Here is a 27468-nt window from a genome sequence, read left to right as displayed (position 1 = left end):
TTAAGGAAGAAGCATTCTCGCTCTGATCTTGATGTCTTCGCTAGCTGGAACCGGTACGTGAGGGCGTAGGCTCATAGTTTACATTTACCTGCTGAAGAAAGGTATTCTTTGACCATCATCTGAATGGCAGGTCCACGTGGTTTCTCTGCCAGCTGTTCCACAAAACATTCACGTTTTGGACAGAAGAGCCAGAAATTACGGCGGGACCTGAACGCTGGTTCTATAAGCCGCAATTTTACTAGCACTTGTAAAGCTTCGCAGTACAAAGAATAATACAAGGGTTAGCTCTGGCGAGTGGAAGTTTTGCAGCTCAGTAAGTTACGTGTTAAGCTCACCGTTGCTTTGTCGGGTATTTACTTACAAGGTGTGTTAGCAGAGCGAGTTAGAAAATATTTTCTCAACTACCACACCAGTACATTCAAGTTCTAAGTAGGAGATAAATTCACAACAAAAAGTGTTGGAAGATCGTTACGTAAACTTTGCAAAAAATTTACGAAACTAAACTGGTTTATTTGCGAATAACAATACTCAAAGAATGACCAGAAAACTTAAGAGATTTCTCATTCTTCTGGATAATGACAGTTTATTGTATCTTCCTGGTTCATTTCTTTCTGGCAGAGTGCTGTTGGAGTTAGAAGAGGACACCCCTGTGTTAGGTAAGAATGTTCAGTGTTTTACCTCTATAATAATACTACCAACACATTCATTTCGGGGCCCGGTTTGGCCAGCTGGTTCAGGCACTTGACTCGTAATCCGAGGGTAGCGGGTTCGAATTCCCGTCGCACCAAACATGCTCATCTTTTTCAGCCGTGGGGGCATTATAATGTTACGGTCAATCCCACTATTCGTTGGTAAAAGAGTAACCTAAGGGTTGGCGGTGGATGGTGATGACTAGCTGCCTTCTCTCTAGTCCTACACTGCTAAATTAAGGACGGCTAACGCAGATAGCCCTCGTGTAACTTTGCGTGAAATTCAAAAACAAACTAACCTAACTTATCAGCATCTTTCTTGGCGTCACTGAGCCACAACTTAATGAATTTCTATCTCTATATTACTACTTCATTTCTCCGTTCTTCCAAGTGGTCACCCACTGGGTGGTGAAATACAGTTATGATACTCCGAATATTACTTTACTGGTAGTAATACCACACAAATCAAACAAAAACGTATGGACTTTTTCTTCGCTATTCTTACGGTTATATTTATCACCTACTGTAACTTGGTCACTGAGAAGCAGATGTTCATTTAAGTAACTTCCATACTCGGTTCTGGTCATGATTCATATTGAAGAGGTCATATTGTGGCTTGAGAAGTCTTTACTGTTTGTGTTTGTAATTGTTTTGGTCATTACAACATCCAGAAAAGCGATATAATTCGTTTGTGGGATTCTTCTCTCCACACATGTTGGTGTGAATATATTGGTATGGTTAGTGTGAATATATTGGTATTGTTAGTGTGAATGGTTAGTGTGAATATATTGGTATGGTTAGTGTGAATATATTGGTATTGTTAATGTGAATGGTTAGTGTGAATATATTGGTATTGTTAGTGTGAACATATTGGTATTGTTAGTGTGAATATATTGGTATTGTTAGTGGGAATATATTGGTATTGTTAGTGTGAATATATTGGTATTGTTAGTGTGAATGGTTAGTGTGAATATATTGGTATTGTTATTGTGAATATATTGGTATTGTTAGTGTGAATGGTTAGTGTGAATATATTGGTATTGTTAGTGGGAATATATTGGTATTGTTAGTGGGAATATATTGTTATTGTTATTGGGAATATATTGGTATTGTTAGTGGGAATATATTGGTATTGTTAGTGGGAATATATTGTTATTGTTATTGGGAATATATTGGTATTGTTAATGGGAATATATTGGTATTGTTAGTGGGAATATATTGGTATGGTTAGTGTGAATATATTGGTACTGTTATTGGGAATATATTGGTATTGTTAGTGGGAATATATTGTTATTGTTAGTGGGAATATATTGGTATTGTTAGTGTGAATATATTGGTATTGTCAGTGTGAATACATTGGTATTGTTAGTGTGAACATATTGGTATTGTTAGTGTGAATATATTGGTATGGTTAGTGTGAATGGTTAGTGTGGATACATTGGTATTGTTAGTGTGAATATATTGGTATGGTTAGTGGGAATATATTGGTATGGTTAGTGTGAATATATTGGTATTGTTAGTGTGAATATATTGGTATGGTTAATGTGAATATATTGGTATTGTTATTGTGAATATATTGGTATGGTCAGTGTGAATATATTGGTATTGTTAGTGTGAACACATTGGTATTGTTAGTGTGAATGGTTAGTGTGGATACATTGGTATTGTTAGTGTGAATATATTGGTATGGTTAGTGTGAATATATTGGTATTGTTAGTGTGAATATATTGGTATTGTTAGTGTAAATATATTGGTATCTATGGGAGATCTTGTGTCCATCACTTTATTTATTTTTGTTATCTGTTGTCTTATTTTTTAGTTTTAGTTTCTTACACAAACTTTAATGCTTCTGCTACAACGTTTAATTAGATTGTAAAAATTATGACGTCAACATATGTGTGTCACTTTCAGTTAATTTACTACAACAGCTTTATATATATATGTATTGAAGAGAATATAGATCATCTTTGTGATAAGCTATGGCTGATTTCAAAACCTTCCATTTGTGAAGTCTCAGTTGACAGTATGTGGTTGACAACATTGACAAAGATCATCAGATGAGAATAGTTGTAAATTCCGATATGCCAATATGTCAATATACATTCAATTTAAACACGTTCAAAACAAACAGTCCAATAAGGCAGTGTTGTGTTGTCTACATATACTGTCAGACATTGTATGTGGATCACTTTCTTTGCCTACCTCTCACGTTGGTAAGTAAATTATCTCTCGTCTCTAGATTTTATTCGAGTCTTTTTGTTATCAACTTACCATTAACTTTGTCCACACATTTAATATTGTCGTTAGTCCATATCATATCACTGTGCGATTATATTTGAAGGATTTGCGCGACTCTGCCACAGAGTAGTCTTTAAGATCCTTCTCTATATTACTCTCCATTACTGATTCATTGTTTTTTAGATTTATTTTCATTTCCTTTTTGTGTAGAGATTTTTGATTTTGGAGTATTTCACACCATCTTTATCTGGTGTAGGTTTATCTATAGTCAAAGAATTCTTTCCAATGCATCCAGTGTCACTGGCATTGCTGACAATGGGTCAGCTTCCTGTTAAATGGTAACCATTTTCTTGTAGCTGACTCGTATATGTCTGAAAGAAGGCGCTGCTGTTACATTTTTCTTCATCAGTTCTAACTTTTCATAATTAGGTTCTCTGATCTGTTATAATCCTACTATTTGATATATTATTCATATTTTTAGTAGCTTGTAAAATTGATTTGGCCGAATCACGATATTGGCAAAAATTGTCCCATATTACTTGCCTTCCACTCTTAGCATTTTATAGAATTCTAAAGTAGTTTTATTAAGTCTTGATTTTTCCTTTATTACACGAATTAGCCTCAATATATGTTTCATTTTGTTAGGCTTACCTTACTTCTGTTGTCTTCCATTTCCGTTTACTTTGACTCCACTTCATCTACTTTTCTTACGACTGTCCATTACTTATTCTTATTCTTATTTTCTTACAATACTTCTCGATCCTGTTCTGTAATGAAGGGCTGTTGAGAGTGGGTTTTTCAAACGATTCTTTGTGGTCTCTTCATATCAGAGCCAAAAGCTTCCATTTCAACTGCTAAAAGGCACCAGTTGTAACAAGGGTTAGGTCAATGGTTAAATCAGTTTTTCTCCCTCTCTGCTATTCTTATGAAGTATCGTTATGGCCTAGAATACACTTAATGTTTTGTAATACATTTCCTAATAATCTTAATTTCACATTTCGGTCTGTACCAATTAAACAGGGCTCTGATACTCACGAAAGGATTCAGTAACCTAATTAATTATAGTGCCACCTGAGATATATGTGTTGAAGAGGATTTGTTATTTGGGTGAGTTTTAAGAAACTAACAAACAACAAACGATGTAGTTTTACACGTTCATAGTTTGGCGACTTTTGCATCTATATTTGTTGTACTTCGTTATTACACTTTCATAGTTTGGTTCTGTTAACAGCTACTACAGTAAAAGCTTACTACCCTGAGGCTGCTAGGGTTGGAACAAGCGGCACCCTCTCGTTGGGGTCAATACCCTTACCATTGTTGCAACGCTAGACATTAGTTGGGAGTTATAACTGAACTTGCATGCACCTGCTGCCCCTCTCTGCCCTCACGGCTGTTAATTTTTGATTCATTGTTTTCAGGTTTAACTGTCTGTTTGTAAAATAGTTTTAACTCCTATCTTACTCGAACAAGGGGCAAGTTAATCTCATCACGTTAGGGATAAAAAGAAAATCTTAAATAATTTAAAATTGTGCCTAAATGATGACACCCTTGTTTTAAGAAGTTATTTATGTGACTAGGACACTTTAAATTATTAAATTCACTCTAATTTGCTTTTATTAATCATTTAGTTTTGTTATTTGTTATTTTGAATTTCGCGCAAAGCTACTCGAGGGCTATCTGCGCTAGCCGTCTCTAATTGTAAGACTGGAGGGAAGGCAGTTAGTCATCACCACCCACCGTCAACTCTTGGGCGACTCTTTTACCAACGAATAGTGGGATTGACCGTCACATTATAACGCCCCCACGGCTGAAAAGGCGAGCATGTTTGGTGCGACGGGGATTCGAACCCGCGACCCTCGGATTACGATCGAACGCTTTAACCCACCTGGTCATGCCGGGCCCTTTAGTTTTGTACCCACAGTAGGTAAAACTGAGCAAAGCTTTTAATATAGGAAATACAAACGTAAGGATTTTAGTAATGCCAAGCGCTGCTAGATAATACAATAATAGGGTAAAAACATAGCCTAACTTAATCTGTAATTGAACAAATTGATTAAAAACTTTAATATAATTAACTATAAGTTATATTTTTTAGAGGGGATACTTAAATAGACATTTATATCTTAGTAAACTAGCCTAATACTGTTCTTATCTTACTAAACTAGCCTAATACTGTTCTTATCTTACTATAATGAACGTAGCGAGGATGCCAGTATCTATGTGTCTAACGACTATTCCTGCGCCATCTATTGAACAGCCTCACAAACAAAAATACATAAAATATTTAGCCATGAAGATTCACACACTTGAAAAGATAACAGGGGTGTATGTACAACAACAGTTTCTTCATCACAGAACACAACTTTAAATAAAAGTACTGTACTCACAACAACAGCGCGACTAGAATTGTTCGTGAGGATTTAATTATACCTTTAGTGATGTAATTTTTAACGTATTACTGAGAAACTGGAGTTCTTGAAAAATATTTTTTTCCATAAACGGTACCACTTTTAAACTTTAATATTTGGATTGTGTTCTTTAGTCGTACAGAACTCATTGCATTAAAATGATTCAATAAGTTGTGTACGACTACAGAACACAATCCAAATATTTTTGTCGTGTGGTGTTTCTTCTCTGGCCTGGCATGGCCAAGCGCGTAAGGCGTGCGACTCGTAATGCGAGGGTCGCGGGTTCGCGCCCGCGTCGCGCTAAACATGCTCGCCCTCCTAGTCGTGGGGGCGTATAATGTGACGGTCAATCCCACTATTCGTTGGTAAAGAGTAGCCCAAGAGTTGGCGGTGGGTGGTGATGACTTGTTAGTTTGTTACGCAGTAAGTACAAATTTAACACGTACTTTGTTATGCAGTAAGTACAAATTTAACACGTACTTTGTTATGCAGTAAGTACAAATTTAACACATACTTTGAGGGCTTGGTGAGTGACACAGAACATACAAGAAGTTTTAAAGAGATGAATTTGTTTATTTCCTGAATTTCGTACAAAGCTACTCGAGGGCTATCTGTGCTAGCCGTCCCTAATTTAGTAGTGTAAGACTAGAGGGAAGGCAACTAGTCATTACCACCCACCGCCAACTCTTGGGCTACTCTTTTACCAACGAATAGTGGGATTGACCGTAACATTATAACGTTCCCACGTCTGAAAGGGTGAGCATGTTTTGTGTGACGGGAATTCGAATCCACGACTCTCGGATTAGGAGTCAAGTGCCTTAACCACCTGGATATGCCGGGCGTTTTTATTATGAAACACAAATATATATACAATGGATTGACCATTTGTGCTGTGTCTATCGCGAGTGTAGAAGCTTTGTCCTCGAAATATTAATAAACTTTGTACCGCTAATATAAATATCCTTACAAAATAATTACTTCATATTTGTCGTTATTTAAATGTATTGTCTTGGTCATAGTTATTTGGAAGACTACTGACGATACGGAACCAAATGTTAAGAAACAACGATCGAACGTTCAGTTGACGTTCATTATTTGTTCTGTTAGACGCATATCGACATTCGACATAAACAGCCTTACAATTGAATAAAACTTGAAGTTTCCATTGAAATATAGTTATTCTGTAAACTTTAAACAATAGTGTTAGCTCATGCATTGTGTGAACGATTGTTTACACGATTGTTCATTAAACGAGATAATACACATACAAGGGAAAACCAATAACACACAATGAATTGACACATAGAACAAACTAATTACGAAAACATTACAGGAGAAACGTAATTTAATGTGAAACATAAACCACCTCCTAACTGAACGGCTAATAATAAGAAATACATTATCAGATATATTCTATAACAACCTGTTGGACAACATGAAGCACAGGAATTTCTGATGTGTTACGAATAGACGGGCCCGGCATGACCAAGTTGTCAAGGCACTCGAATCGTAATATAAGGGTCGAGGGCTCGAATCCCCGTCACACTAAACATACTCACCCTCTCAGCCGTGGGGTCGTTATAATGTGAGGGTCAATCCCACTATTCGTTGGTAAAAGAGTAGCCCAAGAGTTGGCGGTGGGCGATGGTGACTAGCTACCTTCCCTTAGGTTTTACGCTGCTAAATTAGAGATGGCTAGCGCAGATAGCCCTCGTGTAGCTTTGCGCGAAATTCAAACACAAACGAACGAAAATAGTACTGAAAATAAAATAAATACAGAACACGTCCACAAATTATGCTTATGTTGTACAAGGCTCAGTTACTTGGTGTTTGAACTTTGACAAACCCTTGAGTAAAAAAAAAGTTTTCTTGAGTTTTACTTACGTCGTGTGTAAGTGTAAACGTGACGCAACATCTTAAAAATTACAGTCCAGTTTATTAAAAGTAAAAAAAATGGCTGTAAAATAAAACATGGCTACTTGTGTCGACTCACCGAAGTGTGATTCCATATCATCTAAGACACCGTTAGAAAAATATTAGTATTATTTGTTTTACAATGGTAAGTTTCACTGTTTTAGTGAAACAAAAAAAAACAACGGTTCCCGGATGTAGAGCACTAAAGCCTGTTTTCATGACGTGGATTTGTTATTACAAAACGCACACAAATAATAAACACGTCTTATCTGTTTATTGTGTTATAGATTAAATGTTGCTAGTAGCTAAACGAGAACATATACGCAAAAACGGCTCGTTTGGGTTAAGAAAATATTTTACATAGAAAAGCGAACAACGTTTCGACCTTCTTCGGGAACAAATAGAAATATATTTAGGAAAACTGTTGCTTGGAGATTTCATTGCGAGTAATATATATAAATATATATTTCATTCTCTGGAACTAGGTCATACGCAACTTAATGTCAAAACAATTCTTTTAGATTTTGTGGGCTTTTGAATTATTGAAGCTTCGAATATTAGGATTACAATACGAAACTGTGCAAGCCGAAGGTTTACACTTATGAATAAACCAAATACTTTAAACGCATTTATTTAACACTTTACCCCCTCGCTGGTACAACGGTAAGTCTACGGATTTACAACGCTAAACTCCAGCGTTCGATTCCCCTCGGTGGACTTTGCTGATCGCCCGATGTGGATTTGCTACAAGAAACACACACATTTAACTCCTAAAAATCAAATCACGCATTGAAATCCGCAAAGCTGGAAGATGTCACTTCGTCTGTGTAACAAATATTTACGTACCATTCGTGAAGGCCCGGCACAGCCAGGTGGGTTAGGGCGTTCGACTCATAATCAGAGGGTCACGGGTTCGAATCCCCATCGCACCAAACATGATCGCCCTTTCAGCCGTGGGGGTGTTATAATGTGACGGTCAATCCCATTATTCGTTAGTAAAATAGCAGCCCAAGAGTTGGCGGTGGGTGGTGAAGACTAGCTGCCTTCCCTCTAGTCTTACACTGCTAAAGTAGGAACGGCTAGCGCAGATAGCCATCGAGTAGCTTTGTGCAAAACTCAAAAACAAACAAACAAACAAAACAACCCTGTTTCTATTTTTCTCATGACCTAAGTTTATGAGAAATGTAAATATTCTAAAACAGTATACTATAAAAGATAAAGTAGTTTTTTGTACTCCTGTTTGGTTCAATTTACAAAATAATTACAATTTAATTAATTAATTTTTATATTAATATTATTTCATTAAAACTAGAAACCTTATTTATTTAAATTCTTATAGATCATGACGTTCTTACTTGAATTTTTTATAGTAAAATATATGGATTTCTTAATACAATATTTTTAAATAATCTATGTATATTTATATCTTTAGGGTTGTTCTTTTACATTGCTGGTGAAGGTGTAATAAGATTTGCTGATAGAGGACAAGGTAAAATCAGTGACAAAGAAAATTATATCGACTTCAGTATGAGATTATTAGGGGATGGACCTTCAGGACCTGGTAAGTTGAAAACCACTGACTTTACTTACGTCATATTCCTCGGTGGACTCAACAGACAGTCCGATGTGGCTTTGCTATAAGAAAACACGTGCGTCATATTACTTGAAGCACGTTGTACCATAACAACAGTTTTTATATTGTAGCCTAATAATCCAATATAATTATAATTATGCAGCAAATTAAATCGATTTTGATTTAAAATAAGCTGAAGATATTGATTAACCGAACTACTGTATATCGCATATTAAGGGGCTATTCTTTCATTATCTATCTGATAATTCTTTGGTGATTTAGAGGAAATTCTCTGGGGCTTATAGCGCTTGAATACTGAGCTCGATACTCTGAGAATTGACCGAACGGATAACCCATTGTGTAGCTTTGTGCAAAGATAAAAACAAAGTGAATCAAACAGAAATATAAATGTAATAGACGCTCCTTTAAAACAAAAGGAAACCTTCACTCAGCTACTTCGTTGTTTGCTGTCGTAATTTTTTTTAAAGTACGTCAGGCATACGTTTTGTTTACCTATGTGTAGCAGTCCTAAATTTGGGACTCGTTTGTTAGAAGGCTCAGCACACTGAATCACAGGTGCAATGACTTTCACAAAAGACCCAAAACTCTAAACCTTTTGATTAGTTGACTATTCGTTTTTCAATTGTTCGAAATCGCTCGAGTTTTAGTTGTTTTTTCTAATTCATTCATTGTATCTGTATTTTCTTACAGCAAAGCCTCATCGGGCTATCTGCTGAGTCCATCCAGGGGAAAGAACCCATGATTTTAGCTTTATAAATCGTAGAGTTACCGCTGTATTAGCAATGGACTAATTATTTGCACCTGATAGACTAGATGGAAGGCAACCAACAGTCTCAGCTCCGGATATATTCTCATCTGACCGAATTTTGAGACTTTAGTGTCACTCTTAAATCATAAAACACGACCTCAAAAGTGCGGTAGTGCGTTTTTGCATCAACGGTTGACGAACCACGAACCTCGGGATTCATAGACATACACTAGCTACTAGGTTACTCCCGATCCCATGGGGAATGAAACTGTTGTTTCGGCCGTGCTGGTTGATCCAATTGGACTAACTCCATGCATTTCCATTCAAAGTTAAAAATGAAACTGTCTTACAGAGATTCGTTTTGATATGATATTCATGAAAAAAAAAATATTAGTTGTTTGATCGAATGTTACAACGTAACTGCCAACTTACTTTGTAAGCATCTATTTAAGACAGATGCTTTGTGCAAGGGAACACCGTATTTCATACCTGTTTAGGAAGGACAAGCTCAATTGTATCCATAGCAACACACGCGCAGATATGTATTATATTAAAGCACGTAAAGCGTTCTTTCTAAAATCGATTTCGACTTATATCCTATCTGGAATGGTTTGTTTTTAATTGTACTGCCAGACATCGCTTGTCAGACAGTGAGAGGTATCGACCAGTTTATGTGAGTATTACAGGATGATTTGGAAAGGAAGGCAAATTAGAATGTGATATGTCTAACTTTCGAGGATGATATAGCAAAATTAAACTATCATAATATTTATTATTTACCTGTATAACATGAGATGTATGAATGAATTAGGTACATAAAAAAGTATTGTAGTTAATGTACGATATCAGTAACGTATGATAAACAAGGTCGAAAATATAAATTCAGTAAAAGAAAAGCGCCCTCTAGTTTTTGTTTAGTTACTCAAATAAGGTGTTTTTTTAATTATCGAAATAAGGTTTAAGACACAATACCCAGGAATTTACTAATAAGTTTCTTCTAAGCTGTGTCTTCAAAACCTTTTAAATTGTATTCTACGCATTTACTAACACACAAAATAGAACTTCTTTGATGGGGTTAAATAAGCGACACAAATAAATAATACCAGGTAAACAAACAAACTGAGTGCGAGAGTACGTTTTTCATGCATGTAGTTAATACAAAAATTTACTGAGTAATGGAATGATAATAATGAAACTTAACATTTGAAAATAATTGTTTGTTTGTTTTTGAATTTCGCGCAAAGCTACACGAGGGCTATCTGCGCTAGCTGTCCCTAATTTAGCAGTGTAAGGCTAGAGGGAAGGCAGCTAGTCGTCACCATCCACTGCCAACTCTTGGGTTACTCTTTTACCAACGAACAGTGGGATTGACCGGTACATTATAACGCCCCCATGGCTTAAAGAGCGAACATTTTTGGGGCGGGGATTCGAACCCGCGACCTTTAGATTGTGAGTCGAACGCCCTAACACACCTGGCCACGCCGGGTCCATCACTTGTCTGGATTCACTTTAGTGATATCTGACACGAAAGATACAAAACAATTGACAAAGTTATGTGAGAAGCGTTTGTTTATTTGTAGCTACGCACAAAGTTACATAATGGGCTATATGTGCTCTGCCTATCACGGGTATCGAAACACGGTTTCTCGCGTTGTAAGACCATAAGCATACCGCTGTGTCCCTTGAAATGACATGAATGTGTTATATATTATTTTTTTTAATTAGTCCTACGAATGATACATCAGACCTCAATGTTATGAGTTTGTCGTCTCTGTTGTTTTCTTTTAAAGCAAACCAAAGTTCAGCTGTTTGTTGAGTCCACCTCAGGAAATAGAACCCCGGATTTTATCGTTGTAAGTCCAATAGTTTACTGCTGTCTCACCGAGAAACTCCGAGAAGTACGTAACGTTACTTAGCTAGTCATGAAAACCATTGTAAAGCTTCGTCCATTAACGGTTATCTATCAAGATCAACTTTTTAAGTTGATTGGTTTGGTGTTTTGAATTTTCGCGCCAAGCTACACGCGGGATATCTGCGCTAGCCGTTCTTCATTTAGCAGTGAAAGACAAGAGGGAAGGGTACTATTCATCACCACCCACCGTCAACTCTTGGACTACTCTTTTACCAACGAATAGTGGGATTGACCGTAACTATATAACGTCTCCATGGCTGAAAGTGTGAGCATGTTTGGTGTGACGGGGATTCAAACCCGCAACTCTCAGATTACGAGTGATATGCTCTAACTACTTGGCCATGCCGGGCCTTTTTACGTGGATAAACTTAACTGTCTGACTGTTGGAAGTTCCTATCTGGTGGGGGAATCGTTCACCTATTTGTTAAGGTCGAACATTTAGTATATCGCCCCCCCCCCCCGCCAGTGGCTCAGCGGTATGTCTGCGGACTTACAAGGCGAAAAACCGGGTTTCGATACCCGTGGTGGGTAGAGCACAGAGAGCTTTTTGTGTAGCTTTTTGTGTAATTTAAAACAACAATTTAGTGTATCTGAACGTGAGACTAAATTTTGCGTCGTATTAGAATAAATAATTTCGCTATGTAGTTTGGATTCGTGGGTGTTTCGTAAGAGTAACATTGAAGTCCTTGTATTCAGCTTGGCATGAGGTGGCAGTGGGTGGTTTTAAATAGCTGCTCTCTCTCCAGCCTATTACTTTAAAATTAGCGACAACTCAGATAGACCTCTAGTAGCTTTGCGCGTAATCCAATAAACAAACAAATTAATGTCAAATTGAGGACGACTAGCGCAGATAGACCTTTAGTAGCTCTGCAGGATATCTAACAAACAAACAAATTAATGCCAAATTAAGGACGACTAGCACAGATAGACTACTAGTAGCTTTGCAGGATATCTAACAAACAAACAAATTAATGTCAAATTAAGGACGACTAGCGCAGATAAACCTTTAGTAGCTTTGCAGGATATTTAACAAACAAACAAATTAATGACAAATTAAGGACGACTAGCGCAGATAAACTTTTAGTAGCTCTGTAGGATATCTAACAAACAAACAAATTAATGACAAATTAAGGACGACTAGCGCAGATAGATTACTAGTAGGTTTACACGAAATCTAACAAACAAATAAACAAATTAATGTATTTGTTAATAAAATATTTAGTACATATATTTATATATTGCATGTTTTTGCAGGGGCCAGAATTGTAGTGTTGTCTCCAGGTGTACATTCTTTTCCATTTAAGTTAGGCCTACCTCTCGGACTTCCGTCTACATTTCTTGGGAAACACGGGTGGGTTCAGTATTTCTGCAAAGCTTCCTTGAAAGAGCCATCTGGTGTTGTGCACAAAAACCAACAAGTATTTATAATCATGAACCCAATAGATTTGAACCTAGAACCTGCGATTCTTATGGTAAGTTGACTGAGTTTGTTTAATATCTATGACAATAAATTTAGAGTAAGAACAGAAACTAAATTACGCCCTTTGTAAAAAAAAACGCCCTCGAAATATGATATAACCAGACACGTTTGTGTTTTTTTTTCCCCATGAAATCATTGTATATTTCACGGAAAATAATGGTTCAGAGGTTTCCTGTTGTCTTTGATAACGGAATACAGTTTATTTTTCAACATACCCAGGTGAACAATTGGAGCTAGTCTACAGTTACAGAAACAGGGTACGAACCACGAATCCTCGGGATGCTGACCAGTGGGCCACATATTTTTATACTTTTTCACACTCACGCGAAAAGCCTACTCCCTCGTTGCACATAGGCACGCCCGCGGACTTATAACGTTAGAAACAGAGTCTCGATACCCCTGGTGGGCACAGTACAGATAGCCCGTTGTGTGACTCTGTGCTTGACTACAGCCAATCAACCAACATATGTAATAATAAAAAAATAGCTAAGGAAGACTATAACAGTTAGAAGTAACAACCAGGTTTCCTCTGTTTATGATAACATAATCGTATTTACTATTATTGGTTAAATATACCATAACAATTAACACAATTAACAGGGAACAAATGTTTCAGGTTCAACCAACTTTTACCAGTCCAACAAGTTCCATGACAAGTAATACTATCCAAAATCGTTTAAATATGTCTAGGTGTGAAAAATCTTTAGCCAAAGGTAACATACGAATTTCTGTAGATCTTTGGACAGTTAACCTGGGTGAATGATAAATGTTTAGGATGATATAGCGCGAAACTGCACTACTCGAACAGCAATAGAATGTTACTTGCTATTAAATATATTTTATTACCACTTTAATCAATAGTAAACAGAGGGTATCTGAGAAAAACGTTAAGTTTTTCAAATCTTAAAAAAACAACAACAATTTCAGACCTTATATTTTTTATCTGGGCAGCAATGCCCGATAAGAGACAAATAAGGTTTTATATGGTTTGTTTGCTTCTAATTAAACACAAAGCTACGCAATAGGCTGTCTGTGCTCTGCCTACCATATGTATTGGGTGTGTTTGTGTGTGTTTTTTTTATAGCAAAGCCACATCGGGCTATCTGCTCAGCCCACCGAGGGGAATCGAACCCCTGATTTTAGCATTGTAAATCCGGAGACATACCGCTGTACTAGCGGGGGGCGACTATCTGTATTGAAACCCGGTCTCTGGTGTTGAAAGTCCATAAACTTTTGGGGGCGACTTGATATTATAGAAGGATAGAGCAGACGACTATCTATGACGTAAATTCACGTGAATTTTAGTGTGAATAATGGCGACAATCGAGTCGACTCTGGGATAACAAGTTATTCTATTTATGCAGTTTTTATTATTAAAATATAATTCATGAATACGAAATATTAAGAAAATTTAATTAACAACAGGTTATATTTTGAAATTATCATTTTTTTATATTAATGACAAATTGCCCGGCAAGGCCGGGTAGTTAAGGCGCTCGACTCGAAATCCGAGGGTCGCGGGTTCGAATCCCCGTCACAACAAACATGTTCACCCCTTCAGCCCCCGGGGGCGTTATAACGTGATGGTCAATCCCACTATTCGTTGGTAAAATAATAGCCCAAGAGTTGGCGGTGAGTGGTGATGACTAGCTGCCTTCCCTCTAGTTTTACACAACTAAATTAGGGACGACTAGCGCAGATAGCCATCGTGTGGTTTTGCGTAAAATTCAAAACAAACAAACAGACAAATCACTTAACTCTTGTTTTTCTTTAATTACATTACACATTAAAAAAATGAAAAATAGTTAATTACGTTCGCATTGATGAAACGAATTTAACGATTTTGATAAAATTTTGCATCCACGTACAAATTATTTAATTTTTAAAATATTTTAGACATGCAAAACTATTTAAAATTTCATAACTTTTAATTTTTTTGAAACCTATTAGAAAAGTTTGCTGTTATAAACAACAGCTCGCGGCATTATACTTAAAGCCTTTAAGTAAATTGCAAGACATGAAGTTAAGAAGTTAATTTCCCATCACCCTTGACGAAAAACAAGACAATTCGAGGCCGAAAGAGCTATTTTAAGAAGTTTGTTAAATTAAGAATGAAATACTGTAATGACTTCAAGATAAAAACTGAATTAAACAACCTGTGTTGAAGACATAAAACAGGCTCGTTAAGCCTAATTCGCCCGTCCGTAGGATGACGAAAAAACTTAAACATAGAAGTTGTTTATTTCAATTACTTAGGGCATATTAGTTTCACAAAGAAAGCTTTTGTTAAAAGTGGTTTTGAGGAAGATAAAACACACATGAATTTTGTCGAATTAAATTATTCTTAGTTTGGATTATTCTCTCCAACAAGGACGAAACCCCTGACCTGTGCTAATTTACGTATATCAGAACGGCTGGTATGGGTATTAACACTTTTATTGATAAGATGACCTAGGAAGGTCGAAATGTTATTCTCTACTTATCAATAAATACGCTAATTACTGTTTTCTACCTTCACTTCTCATTGTTTGAGTTTTGTGGGGTTAAATTACCGGGCTCGGCATGGCCAAGTGCGATAAGGCGTTCGACTCGTAAGCCGAGAGTCGCGGGTTCGAATCCCGCTCGCACCAAACATGCTCTCCCTTTCAGCTGTGGGGCCTTATAATGTGACGGCCAATCCCACTATTCGTTGGTTAAAGAGTAGCCCAAGAGTTGGCGGTAGTTGGTGATGACTAGCTGCATTCCCTCTAGTCTTACACTGCTAAATTAGGGACGGCTAGCGCAGATAGCCCTCGATTAGCTTTGCACGAAATTCAAAAAAACAAACAAACGCTAAATTACTTTTAATTTAGAATCTTCTATCCAGTTAGGGCTGTGTTGCTAATATCTACTAGTTTCTGTTTTCAACCTCGACTTCTTACTGTATTAATTTTGTAGGGTTAAAGGTAGTTGTTTTGGTTCACTTACAGTTATTGTAACGTTCGAACTGCTTGAAACAATAATTTGTTAAATTTGTCCTTAATAACATGTAAGTAAAATTCAAACTTCATAGCCAGAGTCAAAGACATTAATAGGTCATAGACATTACAAATGCCGTCTATTTCATAATATTTATGGATTCTGTGGAAATCGAAAATTATGTAAGATGTCAAGATTCAATATGTTTTTTAATGTCGTATTTTTATGTTAAAGACAGTTAAGAGACAACAACAACTGGAAGATTAGAATGCTTTGACTTTAAATTGATTTCGTGATTTTTAAATCAGAAAAAGATTAGAAGTGAAAAAATTGCGAGATAAAGCAAAAATTTGATAAAAAAAAAAGCAAATTACTGGTGGTAGTTAAGAGCTTCGTTCTAAAACGTGGCGAATAATTTGAAATTGTATTAAAATAATACGTGTGGAAGACTTAATTTAAAGACGGTTAAAACAAGGAATTGCCAACAACTGTAACATAGCTCTGAAGAAATAAGGTTTTTACGCAGTGTATGACGTTCATTCATTGAACCTTCACTCATTTTTGTGTCTCCTTTACCTCAGACAGGCTACTTGAGCATATTTTTATGCCTATCTTCATCTAGTCTCCTAGTGAACTAAGTTTCCCTTAGGTGCTTCAGAGAGGATCATAATCTTTTTTTTCTAATTACACCTATTCTTTTATCGTAGGTGTTGCCTTTCTACTCTGTTTAACCGCTGAGGTAGAAGCACGCGCTTCCCGCCAATTAGATAATACATGTCCTAATTATGTAAGCGAGAGGTAATAGGATTTTTGGTTGTAACGTTTTTTTGTTTTTGTTTTGCTCAGACAGTTCAAGCGTAAGATAGAAAAGACAAATATTGTTTTGAATTAAGCACAAAGCTACACAATGAAATATCTGTGTTCTACCCACCACGGGTATCGAAATTTGGTTTTTAGCTTTGTACGTCGGCAGACATACCGCTGTGCCAAGGGGAGGTCAAATTTCTATCGAGTCAGTTGTATGGAGTTACGACCTGATCTATGGAAGGAATAACTCCAAGATATTGATTAATATCATGACTTGGAAACCACGTAGAATAATATATCATTTTGCCCAAAAATTGCTGTCCTGACCCCAAACTCCAAATCGTGTTTTTTGTTCAAGTGCAGATGCTACACTGAATAAAACTTACCTTCTAGCCCGAAGGAGTCCTGCCATGACCCCGAAATCGAGGTCATTGTTCAAGTTGTTAAGAGTAGCAGCTTTAGGAGTTAAGTTTTTTAATCACTCCGATTATTGTAATGATTTGTGTTTTGAATTCAGTTATCAAATCCCCTCTTGTGCTTCTGTTTTTTAGGACTAACTAATTTTACACGACAAGCTGCAGACGGTGAATGGTTGGTCAAGATGTTAGACTTTCTAAACTTGAGTTCTCACTGTGTTTTATAATCAAGAAACTACTATTTGTGTTATTTCAAACTCACTTGGAAATAGGGACGTATCATCGGTTTATCCCCAAATCTGTGAGAGTGATATTTATAGAGATACCTCTTCTACTAGGGATGCATTTTACCTTCTCCACATCGTAGTCTGTACTCAGTAGAAACTTTGTTTATATGTAAAAGTTTCATGTGCAAAGTTTTTTATTGGTCTAACTGCTTGGAAGGCTCTATTGAAATGTCATTCAAGGAGATGAGATATTTTAACGCTTTTTATGTTTATAAATGTTTATATAGTATTGTTATCTGGTTTAATTCTTTGCTTTAAAAAATAATTCACCACAAATCCTCAAGACCACACACACACTGTAACTATTATGTTATAAGGTTACTCGCCTAGTTTTAAAAACCTGTTGTCAATCCATAAATATTCGCTTGTGTTGGAATTACGGCTGGATTGCTTAAGCGAATAATTTGAAAAAATTAAAGTCCCCTGCCAGGACAGCTGTAAGTCTACGGATTTACAACGCTAAAATAATGGGTTTGATTTCCTTCGGTGGACTCAGCAGATAGCCAGATATGGCTTGCTATAAGAAAACACACACACACATTGAAAAACCTACAATTTAAGATTGCCCATTAGTACATTATACGGATTTACAACGCTAAAATAAAGGGTTAGATTCCCCTCAATAGACTCAGCAGATAGCTCAATGCGGCTTTGCTACAAGAAAACACACAAACAAAAAATTAATTTTGGAAATAACCGACAGAGTAATCGCATGTGGCTCCCTCTGTCAACCAGTCAAGGTATTATCCTTAAGAAAACACAGAAATTGAATAACATTAATCATTTTGACCTACGAAACTTTAAAATAAGTTAAACAAAGAAACACAATGTAACTTTATTTTACTTTCAATTTTGTTTTTTCAATGTTTCTGTAACCTACAGATGGTTAATGTTACATTTTTCTATTTTTTAAAAAGAACAACACGTATTTCTAGGCCTTCAGACATAAAAAAAACACAAAATTGAAACTGAAATTAAACTTCACTAACAGATAGATTGATATTTTAAATTATATATTTATGTATCTCCAAATCATGATAGGTCCCGCAAGACACGCACCTACTAATATAATTTATTCGAGGTCTTGTTGATTTCTTTACTAATAATAACCACAACTATATTTTAAGAAAATATGGCGAAGGAAAAAAAAGTCTCACGTTCAACACGTGAGTGAGACATGTGGCGACATCTGAACAAGGTTCTCACTTTCAACACGTGAGTGAGATATGTGGCGACATCTGGGGACAAGATTCAGGTTTATACAACTTTTGACCTATTCCACAACGTTGATATTAATTGCCTGATACTCTAGAAATACAATGTTATCTACTATAAGCCTACTGGCATATAATTATTATCGAAAGTTATTGTTTGTTATAACCGTTGGATATCAAGACTTTGATTTGAAAATCTGATCAGTCTTCGTTCTAATGAGGAACGAAGACTGATCAGATTTTCAGTTACATAAGCCTAAAGACAACAATCACTAAATGGCAAAGTATAGGTAAATTGCGTTTGAAATGTACTTTGTTTAATACATACAACGTAATTAAATTTTATGTTTCATTAACTGATTCATATAAAAACTGGACTTTGCTGGCATTATTAAAACTTGACTACAAAAGTGGTTGTCACTGCCAGATGTTGACAGTAAAATATTCAGTATGCCAGGTTGTAATGATCAGAACATTTCATATTTTGCTGTTTTACACGTTAGTAGCTACAGAACAGGTCACCGATTAGTAAACTTAAATTCTAAAGAATTATGTTTTTAAACATTGTTAGGTTTCTAAAAACAATGATTATTCATTTGCATCAAGTTAATTAAAAAAACACTGTCTGTTTTTTTTTCCACTGAAGTAGCTATGCCAAAGATTTCTACTAATTTTCATGTCATAAATGTGGTAAACCGTATATAGGGAGGACATTTAAAATACACTTAAACTTCTAATGGTGTTTACTATTTCCCTAACGTACTTTCACTTGTTGGTTCCTTAACAACTTTTTCTAAAAAAATATGCTTTTATATTTATTACCCCTAGAAACCATTTCTCTGCGAGATTGAAGATACAATTGGTGTACCCTGTCTGTCAGCTGGTCCTGTCAGCTGTAGGATTCGACTAGACCGTGGGGGCTACGTACCCGGAGAGTGCATATGTATTTATGCCTCGATAGAAAACAACAGCAAGGTCACGATAAAAAAAACCAGAGCTGTATTAACTGAGGTAATGTTGTGTTTTAACCAGAGCTGTATTAACTGAGGTAATGTTGTGTTTTTGAGCTAAAAAAGAGCTACTTTATTTTTGTTCCAAAACGTTTCCCTTTGTTATATATCTGTAATATGTTTGCTTGTTTCTGAACTTTGTATTTATTGTTTTCAACCTGAATGGTACGTTTATTGATGTCCTTAATTTAAAAGTATCAACTACACCTAGGGAATATGTTACCTACGCAGCCGCAGTAACCACAAAGCGAGATTAGCTATCACGGTTAAAACACTCTCACAGTTGAAAGTTTGGAGTGGTGTGTTCAGCAGAATATTGCGACTCGAACCTTGGACCTTATCATCTGCCACGTAAAGAAAACACACTCATATTTGTTTACTTTTTGTGAAAAATATAAATTTTCTTTGTTTCTACATGTCTTGTTACAAATAGATTTGATTTTTACGTTTTGTGAAGTTTCATGCTAGAGTTATTGCAAAGTAACAAATTTATGTTGCTAGGTTTACTTTGTTGTATTTTATAGCAGAGACGCTTGTTACTGTTTTCTTAAATATATTTGTTTTATATTAAGCCAAGAAATGGTTGTATTTTTTTAAGTTATAGCTTGAGATTCTTTTATCATGTAAATTTAAAAGCTTTTTAAAAAGGTTTGAATTTCGCGCAAAGCTACACGAGAGCTATCTGCGCTAGCCGTCCCTAATTAGCCGGCAGCTAATCATCACCACCCACCTCTAACTCTTGGGCTACTCTTTTACCAACGAATAGTGGGATTGATCGTCACATTATAACGCCCCCATGGCTGAGAGGGCGAGCATGTTTGGTGTGACAGGGATTTGAACCTGCAACCCTCGGATTAAGAGTCGACTGCCTTAACCCCCTGGCCATGCCGGGGTCTTTTAAAAAATGTGTTGAAAATCAAAATCACAATTGGAACATTTAGCTTAAACATTTTTCAAAATCGTACGCTTATCGTTTTTACGATTACGGTGGAAAATATATATTTATATCAGCCAATGAATAATTCTAGTAGTATACATTACAATAATTATAAACAGAAAATCAAATCGGTACTATGTAACAATAAAGAAATCAATACAAATCAAAACATTTACAATGAGTGTGTGTTTGTGTGTTTTCTTATAGCAAAGCCACATCTGGCTATCTGCTGAGCCTAACGAGGGGAATCGAACCCCTGATTTTAGTGTTGTAAATCCGTAGACCTACCTTTGCACTAGCGGGGGGCATTTACAATGAGACTTTTAAAAAATTGTCCAGCACCAGTCTTGTTATTAGGTCATAATGGGAAAATGCCTTTTGGTCATAGCTCCCAAAAAGCAGTGGGGATATTTTATCTATTAGATATAATCCAAACATAGACATGGAACTAGTGATCGACCATGTAAAATCAATTAGGGGTTAGGGGTCGAGAGCTTAAATCAACAATGTCTAAACTCCTGCTGCCTTTCACTGTATACAGCCAGTTGTGAGTGGGAAAACAGTTATGACCAAAGCCTTATAGTAGAAATAAATCACCTTGTATTTCAAGAGTTTTAAAACCATTTTCAACAAGTATTACGTGTTACACAGGATGGTTTGGTTCTAAATACGTCTAAATGCTAGGGTGATTTCGTAATTGGACATAATTTTATGTATCTAAGGATTATGGTTAACTGGACAACTGGCTGGAGATAGTAGGAGTTGAGACATTGTGGTTGAAGCACTCAACACCTAAAACCTAATTAATCCTCACTGACTACTACTCGTTCGACATCTACGTTTGGATCGTGTCTCATAGATGGAATATTCTTAACTATTTCTGGAACTATGATCGCACGAATATTCTATTATGACGTAATGACGAGGACCAGTAAATGGACAGATTTTTGTTGTTGGTTTTGAAATATCATTGCAAAAGTTTTAGTTTTGATTTATATATATATATATATGTCTTTTATGCTTTTATGTCCTTTTTTTTTTTATAGATAAGTATATTGCTTTCGAGCGCACTCTACGCCTAATTTGTGAAGTGTGTGTATATATAAATATATATAGAAGTTGAATCTGCCTTGACAACAGACACGTACTAAGTTAATTAAAGCAAAGTTACCTAAAGTTTATTGAATATCCAAACATAGTTAATGCGAAATACCAGCTTTTCATGCAACTAAGGAAATTGTTTTGATTCTTTTGTTTACGTCATTCTGTTCTAAAAGCAAGACACTACTTACCGGTAACCATGGTAATCTTTTATTTCTTTTCCATGGTAGACGATTCAGTACACTTCTAAGAGTAAGATGATGGAGACAGAAACCAGGGAGCTGGCCTCCTTACAGAAGGGTCGGGTAGAGGCTGGGTCAACTGACCAGTGGAGAAACGAAATGATGCACATACCACCGTTACCACCCACAAACCTCAGGGGCTGTCATTTGATTCGTGTGCAATACGACGTTTATGTAAGTGAGATTCAAACACAATTACGTTTACCTGCGTACACGTTTGTCTGGTGAGTTTCAGTGTAGAGAATTGGTAGAAAGAAACACACTAAAGTATTCTTATAAATAATAATGACTCTTCACGAGGCCCGGCATGGCTAAGTGCGTTAAGGCGTTCGACTCGTAATCTGAGGGTCGAGGGTTCGAATCCCGGTCCCACCAAACGTGCTCACCCTTTCAGCCGTGGGGGCGTATAATATGACGGTCTATTCCAATATTCGTTGGTAAAAAGAGTAGTCCAAGAGTTGGCAGTGGGTGGTGATGACTAGCTGCCTTCCCTCTAGTCTTACACTGCTAAATTAAGGAGGGTTCGCGCAGACAGCCCTCGAGTAGCTTTACGCGAAATTAAAAAAACAAACAAGACTCTTCATGATGTCAAGGACTCCATTTGAGGTAAATACAGGGTACGAGAAAAGTCTGGAATCGCAGGTGATTTGCAGTTTTTTCAGCTTCAGACACGTGACTGATTATGGCGCCGTCGAAGCACGCGACACTCGAATTAATTCAAACTTTTTTTTAGAATTATGTGAACGTGGGTCGCATTCTGTTACATTCGTTGAAGTGTCTATGGTTCCATACTCTTCGGACATCCTGTATATAACAGAACCGGCTGATATGAGAATCAAAATCTTATATTAAAACAAGTACGCCCGTATCGACCTGCTTAAGTCACTACAGGTTAACATTTGCCGGGTTTAAAATATAAATAATGACTCTTACTAGGTTAAGTACAGCAATGAATTTTATCTTTTCTCCTTCACATACGAAACTTTGAAATATTTACGATAAGAAAGGTATGTTATTTAATTACCTACAGTATTACTCACTGTGATCGCTTCGCTGTACGTACATAACTTACTATGATCGTTTCGTTGAAGTTAAGTAGCTAACTCTGATGGTAAGTTAAAGTCAATGTTCTTATTATCACTCTTAAATACGGACTTAAATGTTCTTGTTTTTATTATTTATGGTTAAAATGTTAAATTTTTAACAAAACAATCAAATCATCGACGATATTTAAAAATTATGTAAGTTTGTTTTTGAATTTCGCGCAAGGCTCCTCGAGGGCTATCTGCACTAGCCGTCCTTAAATTAACAGTGTAAGACTAGAGGGAAGGCAGCTAGTCATCACCATCCACCGCCAACTCTTGGGCTACTCTTTTACCAACGAATAGTGGGATTGACCGTCACATTATAACGCTCCCACGGCTTAAAGGACGAGCATATTTGGCGCGACGGGGATGCAAACCCACGCACCCTCAGATTATGAATCGCACGCCTTAACACGCTTGGTCATGCCGGGCTAATTATGTAAGAAGATTGTCTTGAGTTTGTGAACAGTTCTATAGAAAATATGGTCCTACGAAATTTTTTAAAGAAGCTTATTTTGTCACGTAATTGAATTAAAAGATACTAAAAATAATTTCAACCCGTGTTTCTTTAAAAACTCAATACAATGTTTTGGTGTTGTTTTGAATTAAGCACAATGGGCTAGCTGTGCTCTGCCCACCACGGGTATCAAAACCCGATTTTTAGCGTTGTAAGTCCGCAGACATACCGCTGAGCCACTGGGGAACCGAAAGGTTTTGAAAGGGAACATTTCCTAGGTTATTCTGGAAGAGATTTGTAAACGTTTTTACGTGGACAACACTGTAATCACTATTAATTATATTGATATTTGACCAATGTTGTAAGAGTGACACTAATTATTAAAGTTTATTAGACACACTAAAGACGTACCAGGAAAAGGAAAAAAAAAACATGTTACCCGAAAACTTCTGAATTTTGTTTAGTTTTTGAAAATACAGTTGTTAATAAGGGTCTATTATTGCATCTCTCTTTAAATAAGTGGTACATTTTGAACACTGGCCAGGTGGGTTAAGGCGTTCGACTCGTAACCCAGGGGTCGCGGGTTCGAGTCCCCGTCGCACCAAATATGATTGTCTTTTCAGCCGTGGGGGCGTTATAATGTTACAGTCAATCCAACTATTCGTTAGTAAAAGAGTAGCCCAAGAGTTGGCGGTGTGTGGTGATGACTAGCTGCCTTCCTTCTAGTCTCACACTGCTAAATTAGGGACGGCTAGCGCAGATAGTTTTCGTGTAGATTAGCGCGAAATTCAAAAACAAACAAACAAACAAACATTTTGAACACGGAAATGAACACATTTCTGTCTGAGTTTGTTGTTTCCCTTGAGTAATGGAATGAGTTTGTAATGTCACCTTACTTTTTTAGAAAGTAGTGCATTGCAAGTAACAAAATACGAGAACATTATTACCTAAGTAAACAGCACTTTTGAGGCAAACACATTAGTCAAGTTGTATTATATAATGTCAACAATCAGCTATCAAATACAGCGTCAGATACACAGTTGTCACTGGAACAGTTATTCTTTCAAAACTACTGTAAGATCAGATAAAACAGATACTGTATAAAAATAACATTCGACTGTACATTACAACAGTCACTGTACAACAAGAACATTTGGCTGTTTCGTATTGTAGTAACTATATAAAAATAACATTTGATTGTACCTTAAAACAGTCACTGTGCAACAAGAACATCTGACTGTTTCGTATTCTAGTAACTGTATAAAAATAACATTTGACTGTATCTTACAACAGTCACTGTATAACAAGAACATCTGGATGTTTCGTATTGTAGTAACTATATAAAAATAACATTTGACTATATGTTACAACAGTCACTGTACAACAAGAACATCTGGCTGTTTCATATTGTAGTAACTATATAAAAATAACATTTGACTGTATCTTACATCAGTCACTGTACAACAAGAACATTTGGCTGTTTCGTATTGTAGTAACTGTATAAAAATAACATTTGACTGTATGTTACAACAGTCACTGTATAACAAGAACATCTGGATGTTTCGTATTGTAGTAACTATATAAAAATAACATTTGACTATATGTTACAACAGTCACTGTACAACAAGAACATCTGGCTGTTTCATATTGTAGTAACTGTATAAAAATAACATTTGACTATATCTTACATCAGTCACTGTACAAGAAGAACATTTGGCTGTTTCGTATTGTAGTAACTGTATAAAAATAACATTTGACTGTACCTTAAAACAGTCACTGTACCACAAGAACATTTGGCTGTTTCATATTGTAGTAATTATATAAAAATAACATTTGACTGTATGTTACAACAGTCACTGTACAACAAGAACACCTGGCTGTTTCGTATTCTAGTAACTGTATAAAAATAACATTTGACTGTATGTTACAATAGTCACTGTACAACAAGAACATTTGGCTGTTTCGTATTGTAGTAACTATATAAAAATAACATTTGACTGTACCTTACAACAGTCACTGTACTACAAGATCATCTGGTCGTCTAACGGTTAGAAGTCTGGTGTCAAAAGTATTTTTAGATAATAAATAGTAAGAATACTAAACATTTATTTTGTTCAATTTTCTTTTTCCTATTATTTTAGTTCATCATCAAGCCTAAAGGTTTGGAGAAGGAACTGAAGCTACAGTTACCTATCATGATAGCCACTTATCCAGTACGGAACAACGACGGAACTCTTTCTCGTAAAAAAGGAACTAATTACCCAACAGTGCTACCCATGTTCCGCCCGTGGATGAACACAAATTCTCTTAAAAAGTAAAATAAGGATATTTTTTTGTTACTTCTTTCCTAAACATCACAGGTACACTGAGGAGGAACAATGAAAAAAAAACCTAGCTTGTATTTTTATCGAATTCATTGTCAAATTTCAAGAAGTGACGTAAGATAACAAAGCGGAAGTGACGCAAGATAACAAAGCGGAAGTGGTGTAGAATAACAAAGCGGAAGTGACGCAAGATAACAAAGCGGAAGTGGTGTAGAATAACAAAGCGGAAGTGACGTAAGATAACAGAAACAATATTAAGCAGATATGATTAGCTATGCTTTGTTTAACACTAGTTTTTCAAACATATAGTAATTGTTTTTCAATTTTAATCTCATGATAAAGTTTTTTTTTGATGTGAACGATAAATGATCTCGTGGTGATACAATCAAATTGGAATTTTGTTCACACTGAAAGAAAAAAGAAACGTTAGCACGGTACATCCATAATACTTGATTACTACTCTTAATTAAGTAACATTACTAAAATAATTTTAAGCCAAGAGCTGGCAATTAGAATACTAATTTTTCGCTAATAATTTATAGAGTCATTCATCAGTAACAGTAACAGTGCTATAAAATAAAACTAAGTCCTTCTGAGCTATAAACTAGGAATTTCTGATTTATTAGGAGCCATAAAAATTAAATACTTACCAGTAACTAATTGGAACTATTTCTTTTCGAGAAGGATTAGGTACTTATATTTTCCAAAAAGATCCAAATTCTTTCTCCTCCAGTTAAAAAAAAAGAAAGAAAAGTTGGAGGGTTCTTTAACAGAAGTGTTTTCATAGGATTATGGTTAAGAGCATCTGCCCAAGTTTTGATGTTTTCTTTGAAATCAGCGAAACATTCGCGTATGGGTCTTGTAGCTAAGCCTAATTTTATTAGTCTTAAATCCACACTATTTGATATTTGAGTCTTCAGTGCAAGGATAAGCATGGCCAATACATAGATCCAATGAAATGTTTATGTAAGACTAACAAGTTTTTAGCATCACCTGAAGTATATTCGTATCGTTACGATAATATAAACTTAATTTATCACTTACGATAAACTAAGACATTTTATTGTTTTGAATAATATAATTTTTTGGTGATTCACACGCCCTGTGAAGATCACTATAACTATAACTCTAAATCCCATATTCACCTTTTGTATATATCAGTATTAAACATTCTTGGAAATATTGCTGTTTTTTCAATTAAAACAAAAATCAATGGATTTGTGATACCTTGAGGTAAAGGAAGAATATATTATTTTAAAACTGTGTGTAAACATAACACACATATGATTTGTCGGTTTTGAATTTCGCGCAAAGCTACTCGAGGGCTATCTGCGTTCCTAATTTAGCAGTGTAAGACTAGAGGGAAGGCGGCTAGTCATCACCACCAACCGCCAACTCTTGGATTACTCTTTTGCTAAAGAATAGCGGGATTGAACGTAACATTATAACGCCCTCACGGCTGAAAGGGCGAGCATGTTTGGTGAGACCGGGATTCGAACCCGCGACCCTCGGCTTACGAGTCCAACGCCTTAACCCAGCTGGCCATGCCGTGCAGGCTGAAAGAGCGAGCATGTTTGGTGCGAACGGGATTCGAACCCGCAACCCTCGGCTTACGAGTCGAACGCCTTAACACGCTTGGCCATGCCG

The 27468-nt window shown here is 36.1% G+C and overlaps 1 protein-coding gene across 2 annotated transcripts; it reads left to right on the top strand.

Moving 5' to 3' along the window:
- LOC143222427 (arrestin domain-containing protein 4-like) lies at positions 1-27468 on the top strand. Of its 2 annotated transcripts, XM_076448930.1 has the most exons (6): positions 5-656; positions 8682-8810; positions 12758-12975; positions 19494-19676; positions 21944-22129; positions 25639-27264. In XM_076448930.1, exons 1-6 carry the CDS (start codon positions 536-538, stop codon positions 25813-25815), a joined length of 1014 nt encoding a protein of 337 aa, XP_076305045.1. In that variant the 5' UTR covers positions 5-535; the 3' UTR covers positions 25816-27264. The 2 variants fall into 2 exon arrangements, with proteins under 2 accessions (XP_076305046.1, XP_076305045.1); XM_076448931.1 differs by lacking the exon at positions 21944-22129 and having other exon boundaries at positions 1-656; positions 25639-27468.

This window comes from Tachypleus tridentatus, chromosome 8, assembly GCF_004210375.1.
Source record: "Tachypleus tridentatus isolate NWPU-2018 chromosome 8, ASM421037v1, whole genome shotgun sequence".
NCBI classification, from domain to species: domain Eukaryota; kingdom Metazoa; phylum Arthropoda; class Merostomata; order Xiphosura; family Limulidae; genus Tachypleus; species Tachypleus tridentatus.
This window is presented reverse-complemented; position numbering and strand designations above follow the sequence as displayed.

Bases quoted from the DNA above. Each gene is read 5' to 3' on its own strand.
- LOC143222427 (XM_076448930.1), top strand. From the start codon at position 536: ATGACCAGAAAACTTAAGAGATTTCTCATTCTTCTGGATAATGACAGT. The intron at 19,677-21,943 runs GTAATGTTGTGT...TTTCCATGGTAG, and splicing joins CCAGAGCTGTATTAACTGAG to ACGATTCAGTACACTTCTAA. The intron at 22,130-25,638 runs GTAAGTGAGATT...CTATTATTTTAG, and splicing joins GTGTGCAATACGACGTTTAT to TTCATCATCAAGCCTAAAGG.